Here is a 12,216-nt window from a genome sequence, read left to right as displayed (position 1 = left end):
ATCTGTAGGTTTTTCTGTCCCATATCCTATCTTGGACGATTGTGTCCCACTCGTCCCAGTTCATTCCTCCATTCAAGAGATCAACAACACAACAGCTGTCAAACCTCAAGGTTCTCTCCCCCCCCCCCCCCCCACCTCTCTTGTTAGCAGCTGCTGAGTATCTGAGTATCTCCACACAGCAGAGATTACACACAAGCGCTTTTTGTTCGTCTTTCCTCGTAAGAGCAGATATAAAGCAGAATAGAGCTGATAACACACACACACACACACACACAGAAACAGAGAAGTGAAGCCAGCAGCTGCAGGAACTGATAATAATAATAATAATAATAATAATAATAATAATACTTCATCATCACCACACGTGAATGTAGAAGGAGGAATTAGACGTCGTGCAAACAAGCACAACCTCTGAATATGAAACACTTTGCATCGTGTTCACCTGTGAGTTCATGTTTGTGTTTGATTTAAAAGTCCAATTCAACACAGAAACACAAAGCTGTTATTGGTACAAAAGAATCACTGAGACATTTAGAAAAGAACAAGATCCTCTCTGTGCAGTTTAAACAAACACACACACAGTATAATACCTCCACTGCCTGGGAGGAAGTTGGTGTTTTCCTTCCTATGGACACAAGATGGCGCTGGTGCCTGTGCTGACGACATGCAACAGGTCAACAGCAGAGCTGCAGGATGAAGCTCACACTCACAGACTCTGTCTAACACAGGAGGAGGAGGAAGGATGTGCATCTGCAGATGTTTGCTTTTCAGGACCTCAGGTTTTTGTTAAGCAACAAACTCCCAACAAACTACTAAATCCACAATTGTGGAACTCAAATCCTGGTCTTCCTCACGTATATACTTCACACACTCACTGGTATAGTGACACTATATTTAAATAAAGTCAAAACTCTGATCACATATACCCTGATTTTCCTCCATGTACGACCAGAGGAAGCTTGCGTACCACTTATGGTACACATACAGCACTTTGAGAACCCTGGGGGCTACACAATTGATGTTTTATTGTCTAAAATGACATTGGGTTTCATTTAGGTCGCTTGAAGATGTGGAACGTTATACTATTCTTATTCTTGACTTTTTTTCTGTTTTGGGTCACTTTTATAACGTCTTCTGACAGGAAGTCACTCAGATTGTGCTAAGTAGAACCATATAAGGTTCTTCGGCTTGTCCTCATAGGAGAACCCTATTTGGCTCCAGGTAGACCCTTTTTATAAAAGTTCCACCAAGAACCCTTTTAAAACCCTTTATCCAGGAAAGGGGTTTTAAAGTGTTCTCTGGATCAAAATGGTTCTTACTGGAACCATTAGCGTTAGCAAGAACCCATACCAAGAACCAAGAACCCTTTCAGAAGCAAATGGTTCCCGGTATAACATCAGCCCTTGTAGAAAGACCCTTTTGGAACCCTTATTTCTAAGAGTGTAGTACTGAGCATACAAATTGAAAGTTACATATACACTCTTAGAAATAAAGGTTCCAAAAGGGTCCTTCTACAAGGGCTGAGGTTCTACCTGGAACCATTTGTTTCTTAAAAACCCTTTCCCGAACAAAGGGAGAGTAAGAACCTCCAGGTAGAACCTTTATATAAAGGTTCCAAGAAGAAACCTTTTAAAACCCTTTATTCGGGAAAGTGGGTTTAAAGGGTTCTCTGGGTCAAAATGGTTCTTACTGAAACCATTAATGTTACCAAGAACGCTTGAAACGCCCTTTTTTCGGGAAAGGGTTTTTCAGAAGCAAATGGTTTCAGGTAGAACCTCAGCCCTTGTAGAAGAAGAACCCTTTTAGAACCCTTATTTCTAAGAGTGTAGGTTTTCACCATGACGCTGTCAATGCTTCTAACATCAGATTGTGCTTGTGCGTAAAAGCTACAACAAACATCCTCAGTTAATGCTCTGATTGCGCTTCATGTCCTCATGTTTCCCCTCTCCTCATCCTCTCATCTCGTATCTTCTCCTCCGTCTTCTCACCTAAACTCTCGCCACCAGTGGATGTCGTTGTTCCGCCTGCATGGTGTCGTCACCCCCTCCTCCTCCTCCTCCTCCTCCTCCTCCAGTCTGGATGAGCTGACCTGAAGCTGTGCCAACTCCAGCGAGGTCTGATGTTCACTCACAGAGAGAAGGAGAGAGAGAAGGAGGGAGGGGAGAGAGAGAGAGAGAGAGAGGAGAGCAAAAAGACCGGTAGGAGGAGTGAGACTTGTTATTAGGACACTCGCAACTCTTAAATCGCGCCGCTCCTCTTCGCCTCTTTTACGCAGCAGATTTAGGAGAAACAAACAACTATAAACAGGAGGATCTGTGATTTGCGCCTGATAAAGAACAGGAGCTTTTTTTTACATCGCTGGCATTTTTGAATTCTTCCCAGGTAGAGAAGCCTTTATAGAAACACAATATTGATATCACTGTGCTTTAATTCAACAAATCTGTGCCATAGATTGTGTTTGGGAAGTGTTTGCAAACTGTGTAACCAAAACTTCTTTCCGTCTTTTGGACACAGAGGGAGAACACACCATGATCCAGGCTGCGGATGTTGCGCTGTCTGCGCTGCTCATCCTGGCGCTGTCGTCCGGCTGCGTGCTCGGCGGCTACGGCATGAGTCTGTTCGCGGCGCAGACGTCGCCGCCGGACCCGTGCTACGACGAGCACGGCAACCCGCGCCGCTGCATCCCGGACTTCGTCAACTCCGCGTTCGGCAAGGAGGTGAAAGTGTCGAGCAGCTGCGGGAAGGCGGCGAGCCGCTACTGCGTGGTGACCTCGGCGGAGAAGGGAGACGAGAGGAGCCGGAACTGTCACACCTGCGACGCCTCGGACCCCAAGAAGTACCGGCCCCCCGCGTACCTCACGGACCTCAACAACCCCCACAACCTCACCTGCTGGCAGTCCGAGAACTTCATCCAGTTCCCGCAGAACGTCACGCTGACTCTGTCCCTGGGTAAGAAGTTTGAGGTCACGTACGTGAGCCTGCAGTTCTGCTCGCCCAGACCCGAATCCATGGTTATCTCCAAATCCATGGACTACGGTAAAACTTGGGTACCGTTCCAGTTTTACTCCACCCAGTGCAGGAAGATGTACAACAAGCCCAACAGGGCCGTCATCACCAAGCAGAACGAGCAGGAGGCCGTGTGCACGGACTCCCACACCGACATGTACCCGCTGACCGGCGGCCTGATCGCCTTCAGCACGCTGGACGGTCGACCGTCGGCGCACGACTTCGACAACTCCCCGGTGCTCCAGGACTGGGTGACGGCCACTGACATCAGAGTGACCTTCAGCCGCCTGCACACGTTCGGCGACGAGAACGAGGACGACTCGGAGCTGGCGCGGGACTCGTATTTCTACGCCGTGTCGGACCTGCAGGTCGGCGGCAGGTGCAAGTGCAACGGGCACGCGTCCCGGTGCGTAAAGGACAGGGACGGGAGCCTGGTGTGCGAGTGCAAGCACAACACCGCCGGGCCCGAGTGCGACAGGTGCAAACCTTTCCACTACGACAGACCGTGGCAGAGAGCCACAGCCAGGGAGGCCAACGAGTGCGTGGGTAAGTCCGCGCTATGTCTCTCATCTGTGGGTCAATTCAATCAATTCTGTCCTGGTTGGTTTGGAAATGAGTTATAATTAAAGAAAAGAGAGAAATGATGAGGAGCAAATGTATATTTTTGGATGGAAAAAATGATATAATGATGAATATAAATGCAGACAATAATAATAATCATGTAATTCGCGCTGCGTTTGCGGCTAATTTTAATCTTCCACATGAAATAAAACCACAACAAAGCCACATTTATTTTAGTGCATTTGCTGCAACTGCGACGCAAATATATCATTTTTAAAGGCAATAATAAATCTAGGCGGAGGCCTCATTATGAGCGTTTAAAACCACTAAAAACATTATTCTTATTATTATTATTGTTATTGTCACGTGTGCACATTCCCACACATAAAACTGTGACAAAATGCCACGCGCTGCGGTTTAAAAATTATTTTTAATAATTATCAGTGACAAGAGGGTTAATACATTTGATTTTATATTAAAAATGAGTTTTACTATATTGTTTAAGGTTGTTATAATAATAATAATAATAACACATAGCATTACATTTATTTGGCAAAAAGAATAATTCATATTTTCTTATTCTTTTAATTTAATTTAATTTAATTTAATTTAATTTAATTTAATTTAATTTAATTTAATTAAAAAATGTCTCATATTTGATTTATGGTGTTTTAATGGTGATAAAATACAATATTTTCAGTCCAAAAACTATGAGAATAAAAACGTGCAAATAATAAAAATGCATGTTTCATCGTCTTCACAGTGATTTAGTTATTTTGTTTTATTACAACCTGACACACTATGATTATATTCCATAAAATCAATTTCTGTCTTAATTAAGCTCAGTATTTGAGGAGAAAATGTAAAAGATCAACAAAACCAAACCCACTATATTGTGTTTTGCTGAACTCAAAGCAGAATATGCAGAACACACATATGGGTTCCATGTTTCTGCTTCTCTGTAATTATTGTTTTTATTTAACCGTATAAGAGATTTTCAGTGTCATCCCTCACATCACACAAGCTGCTTGTCCACAATGAAAGAGAAACAGAGGAGATGGTGGAAGGATGATGTTGTTGATGATGATGGAACCTGAGAGAGAAGCTCTGGTCTCATATTGTTTGTCAGTCACAGCTCATGTCAGCCCTTTGACGAGTAGATGCTGTTTTTGAAAAGGTTTTTTTTGTTCGCTGGCGTTGCCTGATTCTAAAGCTTTTACAGAGATTTTCTTAACGATAGATGGTGGAAGAATCCGTGATGTGCTCAGGGAAGATATGAAACTGAAGATTGAGGTGTTTTGTGTCTGCTTACAGAGTCTTTCCACGTTAAGCAGTTTGATATAAATGAGATTTTTTAGATGTTTTTAGATGTCTCCTTCAATGCTCCCTCTATGGTTCCTTTAAAACAGGGGTTCTCAAAGGTTTGATACCTGTTTAGGAACCAATTTAGGAACCCAACATTGTACTGAGGGCCACCAAAGGAAAAAAAACCCAGAAATAAATCCCATTTGTACTAATTTTAATGACCAGATTGCAGTTCTACAGTTTAGCTTTAAGTAATATAAGCGTTAATATAATGTCATTTAAGCATTAATATAATAACGCTTTATAATTTACTGGGTAATTACCCAGTATTTTGGCCATTGTTCTTACCTTCTAATTACAGGTTAATACCAAGTAACACATTTCTGTTACCATATATTTACTGGGTAAATAGCTAGTAATTGGGGCCTGTAGCTACCTGCTTATTACCAGCTTATAACCCAATAATACACTAAAATTCACCATATAGAAACCAGGTAAATACCCAGTATTTTTGTTTACACTTATTGGTCTGTATCCAGTAATGTCCAATAAACATTTAACAAGCTTAGTAGCTCCTGGATTAAAACTTTCAACCAGCAACTGTAATTCATTGCGGGCCGCCAGAAATGTTTCTGCGGGCCGCCATTGGTCCCGCGGGCCGCACTTTGAGAACCAATGCTTTATAACAATCTCCACATAAAAAAAGACGGATTAATCAATATTAAGGACAGTTTTTATGTGTGTGTATTTATGGAATGAGGTGTGTGAACCGGGGTGTGTGTGTGTGTGTGTGTTGTGACATGCAGACGTAAATGTCACTGAGCCCTCATACGTTTGCACTTATCACAGAGAAAGTGTTTCAGCGTGTAGTTAAAGGTTTGACGTGAGCTACAGACCCCTCCGATATCCCTCCTTTATTCTCACTCTTTACTGAAAAACAGCAAGAAGAAGAAAAAGAAACACCCTCAGATCTGTCTCTGTTTTTGTTTTGAAGTGCATTTTTCCCAATTGCTTCCATCTGGATCCGCAGCATTTCTCATGGTCCTGAGTCCTGAGTGAGCACCTCAGTGCTGCAGTTTACAGGTTATTAACAGAAAAAAGCAGTGACTTATAAAGTTGGCACCACAGGCTCAGGCCTGCTTCATCCTTACAGCTCCTATGGTGCAGTAAAAGTCAAACTCTCAGCTCAGCTGTGTTCTTCATTGTCTCAAATGATCCTGGCTTTTTTGATTGTTTCTGACCAGAAGTGAGCTCCCCTTTGATATTACAGTCTTCGTTTTTGTTTTTTAGGGAACACATATTCACCATTAACTAGGTTCTTAAGTCGCATACTAGCCCTTTATTAGTAATTATTAAGCACCTTATTCTACATTACCTTATTCTACCACTATAAAAAACTTACTTACTGTACAAAACAATAACAAAGCATAGATAAAAGCTTAGACTAGCTGCCCTTTTCTCCCTGAAGTTACAAAAATAAACTCTACACAAATAACACAAACTGGTGTTTTGTGTGGTTTTTCAAAATAGAAGCTTAAAAAAAAATGCTTTTTTTAATTTATTTTATTTTATTATTTTTGAAGTTTATGAATCGATTCAGAATCTTGGATGATTAGAATCGCGATTCCAATGTGAATCAATTTTTTTCCCCCACCCCTACATCCAATGCACTCCTAGAAATAAGGGTTCCAAGGGCTGAGGTTCTCCCTGGAACCATTTTCTTCTGAAAAACCGCAAAGTAACGTTTTTTCAAGGGTTCTTGGTAACACTAATGGTTCCAGTAAGAACCATTTTGATCCAGAGAACCCTTTAAAACCCCTTTCCTGAATATAAGGGTTCTTGGTGGAACCCTCCAAAAGGGTTCTCCTATGAGGATAAGCCGAAGAACCTTATACTTAGCTATTATGACATGAATTAAGAGTTTTCCTACATAAGGTGTTAATACTGACTATTAAAGGGCTAGTATGCGACTTAGTAAGCACCTAATTAATGGTGAATGTGCTCCATAATCTACGTCTTTTATTGCTATTTTAAAGCATAAAACGTATCAATTTCCAGACCTGCTAATGGAATGCGATGGGTGAAAGTGTCTTGAATAATTCAGGAAGATTTAAAAAAGGCATGTTGAATAAGAGGGAGGGAGCGATGGGCTGGAGATGGAAGGGAACAACAATGAAATAAGTGAGAAATGTGTGAAAGAGAGGAAGAGACGTTTGGAGTCCATGTTGGTATGAAACGCCGTATATATATCTGTTTAATTTCTGCATGATTAGCATGTTTTTGGCCTCATTATATCCCAATCCACACAGCACACAGAGAGAGAGAGAGAGCTGGGTCTGCTCAAACGCTCCCAGGTGCCGTTCAATCTGACTGACAGGAGTAAAAACGTGGACGTTTGACACGGTTCATTTGATAGCCATTAAAATAACTGACTTTTAAAGCCACAGCCACTTGTATAGAAGAAGAACAAATATATATTTTAAGTAGTTTTCTTGACTCCTTGACAACTTACTCTTACATTCAGGGGGTAAAACTAGCCCTGACTGTACAGGCCTCCTGCTTCGATAAGACGTGGATATGAACTCAAACATATGTAAACACTTAAAAAGCACATGTGCCCCATGTTCTGAGGTTTGGTTGGGTATTTTTCTGGATTTTGGTGGATTACTGCGCAAAAAACCTTAATGAGGTTTCAGATAATACCAGAACAAGCTAAGTTAAAATTATCCAAAACCCCTGGAATTTTAATGTATTCATTCGTCATGTTTTGTAATTGTGAATGAAATTTGAACAAATCAGGTTTTAGTGCATCATAAAACTATCAACATGAACCAAATCAAAGGACGTAAACACTGATGTGTGACGGTTGTTGTTGTTGTTGTTGTTGATCTGTGTTGTGTTCACAGGCCTCCTGCACGTGCAGGAATGAGCATTTACTGCACCTCAGTACACAGAAACGACACAGTTGGGAAAAGCCCATGATGTTCCACATTAGTGTGTCTTCTTCTTCTTTTGCTGTCGTCTTTGTTCGGTACCTTTCAGGCATGACTGAAGTCTGGTTAATGTTTGAGCCGCTCAGTGTGCATCACCTTTGCGACTTCAAAAGCGCCGCCACGGACGCGTCGTGCGGCAAACGGCAAACAAGAGTGGGAATAAACCGAGTGAGGCGGTTTTTTTTTGTTGCACTTTGCACTTGTCTAAAGTGTTCCTCACCTTCACTTCTGCTGACGTGCACACACACACACACACACACACACACACACACAGAGTTTTCTTTTGGTTCTTTAGTCGCTCAGTTCAAACGGAGATTTCAAGAACCTCTTCCCCTGAGCTCTTATCACTGTTTATGGCTCGTTTTCGTAAACGGTTGCAAAAATAAGTCGCACAGACGGCCTTCTGAGACCTGTTATATGTCCATAAAGAAGCGTATACTGTAAGCAAGGCTAAAAAAAGAAGCTGTAATCAAACACTGGAATGATAGAAAACACACACACACACACATACATGCATGTGAATGTGCCATAACTGGCCATAAAATCCTCCTAATATGTCACAGAGACTCAGGAATAATGTTCATATAACAAACTGAACTCACCAACAACAACAGTACAGACAAAATATTTGCATTGAAAAAATATATTTTGCAGACTGCAAATCATGTTTTGAAATCATGTTTTGGCATGTGGCGCCACCTACCGCCATCTACCGATCATTGCAGTCAGTAGAGTCTCAGCTGCCGAGCAACCACGGGTTGCCAGTTACGTCAGAAAAACGAAACCCAAAAGACCTCGGTATTTTGAATTTGAATGTAGTAACCGTTTTTGGCCACATTCTTACATATGGCGCCTTTAAATGCTGCCATTGTGCTGGAACTCAGACTTTAGTATTTACCGTCTACTTTCTGCATTCAAGGCACAGATTTAAACGGTCCTTGATTTGTCCCATACACTCTTAGAAATAAAAGTGCTAAGATGAACCATATAAGGTTCTTCGGCTTGTCCTCATAGGAGAACCCTTTTTGGCTCCAGGTATATTTGGAGGGTTCCACCAAAAACCCCTTCAAAATCCCTTATTCAGGAAAAGGGGTTTTAAAGGGTCAAAATGGTTTTTACTGGAACCATTAGTGTTACCAAGAACCCTCTTCTTCTGGAAAGGGTTTTTCAGAAGCAAATGGTTCTAGGTAGAACCTCAGCCCTTGTAGAAGAACCCTTTTGGAACCCTTATTTCTAAGAGTGTATATATAACTTTCAATATGTATGCTCAGTCCTACACTCTTAGAAATAAGGGTTCCAAAAGGGTCCTTCAGAAAGGGTTCTTGGTTCTTGGTAGGGGTTCTTGCTAACGCTAATGGTCCCAGGAAGAACCTCAGCCCTTGTAGAAGGAGCAGAGCCCTGCACTCTCATTATTACTTGGATATGACACAGGTATTTCACTCGTATAATCATTTAAAATTGAAGGAAGTGCAAGTTTGAACGTCTTAGCCGTCAAACATTGAGCTGGAACTCAGACTTTAGTATTTACTCTCTACTTTCTGTGTTGAAGGCACAGATTTAAACTGTTCTTGATTTGTCTCATAGGACCAAAATCACTGGTCACTATAACAATAAAACCATTCTGATCGTTTATAAAAACTGCCACCACACATCATTACATCAGTGAGATCATCCACAATCATGATACTTCAATGCAATATATGTGACAAATAACGCAGACTGTGATGAATCTTAAAGCTGTTAATGTCGGCGTTTTGGCAGCAGCAGCAGCAGCAGCAGCAGCAGCAGCAGCAGCAGCAGCAGCAGCGGCTGCGTTCGATGCTGGAATTTTGGAGCTAGTCGTTGCTTGTCATGAGGGCAATTCAATTTCCATGGAATTCTGGTTTTGTGTGGATAATAGATGCTGACAGACGAGTAGAAACGGGGTTTATTTATATCATAAAAATGTGCGTGGAACATCTCTCTATGATGAGTTTCAATACATTTATCTGCATTGAAGAAAACTCAGGTTTGAAAGTTCCAAAGTGAACTTTTTCTTTAGTTTCACTGCTTTGGCTGCAACGTTATAACGCAACACAGATTGTGTTCATAGGGCACAGGTCTGCATGTTCAGCCCAGTGTGTGCACACTGGTTTTTGAGAAACGCTTTGGTACGAGTCCACGTTGCTTTGGAAGCAAAGACATATTATTGCGTTACACTGTGTTGGCCTGTGGCCCGCGCTCACTTCCTCTTGCCACCCTCACTTGTGCTTGAACTCACCACCGACTGAGGCTGAGTTATTACCACATCGCAGAGTTGTCGCAGTGTCAAAACGCCGCCGAAGCCAGAAACTCAGATCATCTCGCTTGTTGTTGTTGTTATTGTTGTTATCATCCTCTTATAATCAGAGTCAGCACTCCTAAATACCTGTTTTTAGCAGCGCTCCATGCTGCATGTGTGCTAATTCTGCATTGAAATGGGTCCATCCCATCAGCTGCTGGCCCTTTCCTCCTCCATCTATCCTTGAGTGCAGAAGTGGCTCACGTACTGTGTTTTTACACTGTCAGGTATAATCTGCAGAGAAGAAATCTGCGGCCGAACGGCACACAGCGTCCGCTTTTCTGATTAATCTGTCTCAAACCTCCCGACACGAAGTAGGGTTTTCTGTGCACGGGCGATGATGATGATGACAGCTGTTTCATTATTTTCTTTGGAGGAGCGCAGAGAAAGAGAGAGAGAGCGAGAGCTTGATCTCAGCTGTCGCCTTAGGTGCAAAAGAAAAAGTTAAACGCATTACAAATTTAAGCAAAATAGTGTTCGCACATGACGAGGAAGGCTCTCAACCCACGTACGTACACTACCGTTCTAAAGTTTGGGCTCACCTATATGATTTTTTGGTGTTTTCGCGTTAAAAGTCACACTTTTATTCATCAAAAGAGTTGCAAAATGAATAGAAAATACAGTCAAGACATTAGCAAGATAAGAAATAATGATTTTTCTTGGGTCAAAGAACCAGCAAAACTGTTTTCAGCTGTGTTAACATCATCGCACAAGGGTTTTCAAGGGTTTTCTAATCATCCAATTAGGGATGTGGATCTTTGGGTGGCTCACGATTCTATTCAAAATCAATACTCGATTCAAAAATGGATACAATGCATAGTGTGTTAAGGCAAATTATGACATCAAAACAGTACAGTTTGTATAAGATAATGTGATAATGTGATCACACAAAGGCAAACTTAAGACAAAAGTTAACGTTCATTCATTCAAAACAAATAAAAACTTACTTACTGTCCAAAAAAATTACTTGCATAAGTAAAAGCTTAGACTAGCTGCCTTTTTCTCCCAGAAGTTACAAAAATAAACCGTACACAAATAACACAAACTGGTGTTTTGTGTGGTTTTTAAAAACAGAAATTTTAATTTTAATCGATTTTTGAAGTTTATGAATCGATTCAGAATCGTGGATGATTAGAATCGCGATTCCTATGTGAATCGATTTTTTCCCCCACCCCAACATCCAATGCACTCTTAGAAATAAGGGTTCCAAAAGGGCTCTGAGGTTCTACCTGGAACCATTTGCTTCTGAAAAACCCTTTCCTGAAGAAAGGGTATTTCAAGGGTTCTTGGTAACACTAATGGTTCCAGTAAGAACCATTTTGATCCAGAGAACCCTTTAAAACCCCTTTCCTGAATTAAGGGTTTTAAAAGGGTTCTTGGTGGAACCCTCCAAAAGGGTTCAAGCCAAAGAACCTTATATGGTTCTACTTAGCACTTTTGTTTCTAAGAGTGTAGCCTTCTAAACACAATGTACCATTAGATACACCTATGTACATATTCCATTAAAACCCAGACGTTTGCAGCTAGAATAGTCGTTTACCACATTAACAATGTATAGAGTGTATTTCTGATTCATTTAATGTTATATTCATTGAAAAAAAAGGACTTTTCTAAGTGAACCCAAACTTTTGACATGTATTTATTTTGTTCAGTGTGAGTCTGTGTGTGTGCCACATTCCTGTTTACATGAGCGTGGATCTTTCTTCTCTTCTTCTTTGACAGCTATACTGCATTTCTTTCCACCCCAGTGTGTGTGTGTGTGTGTGTGTGTGTGTGTGTTTCTAAACCTGCATTGTCTACACGAGTGTGTGTTCATGCAAACAAACGTCTCCGTCCCAAGATGTGAGCAACTATTCATCGCCTGGGGAGACATCTGTTAACAAATTAATTAGTGACTTGATGCCGCAGTGAAAGCTCCGTCTTTAGCCGAGGGAGGAATCACTGTGTGTGCACGCTGCGGGTTTGGAATGAACCACAGGATGAGTCTGGAGGGGTGGGGACGGGGATGGGGATGTTGGAGAGGGGGGGGGG

General features: G+C 41.6%; 1 protein-coding gene across 1 annotated transcript in view; it reads left to right on the top strand.

Moving 5' to 3' along the window:
* Positions 1–2,528: 2,528 nt before the first annotated feature.
* The window catches only part of ntn1a (netrin 1a), a gene marked incomplete at both ends in the record, with an annotated part of 67,043 nt that continues 57,355 nt past the window's right edge, over positions 2,529–12,216 (top strand). The window contains one exon of the mRNA XM_083909091.1: positions 2,529–3,552. Within this exon, the coding sequence (XP_083765217.1) occupies positions 2,529–3,552 (1,024 nt within the window). The remainder of the gene's footprint in view (positions 3,553–12,216) is intronic.

Source organism: Microchirus variegatus (assembly GCF_963457635.1).
Source record: "Microchirus variegatus genome assembly, chromosome: 23".
Taxonomy (NCBI): Eukaryota; Metazoa; Chordata; class Actinopteri; order Pleuronectiformes; family Soleidae; genus Microchirus; species Microchirus variegatus.
Note: the sequence above shows the minus strand (reverse complement) of the source record. Positions and strands in the feature narration are given on the sequence as shown.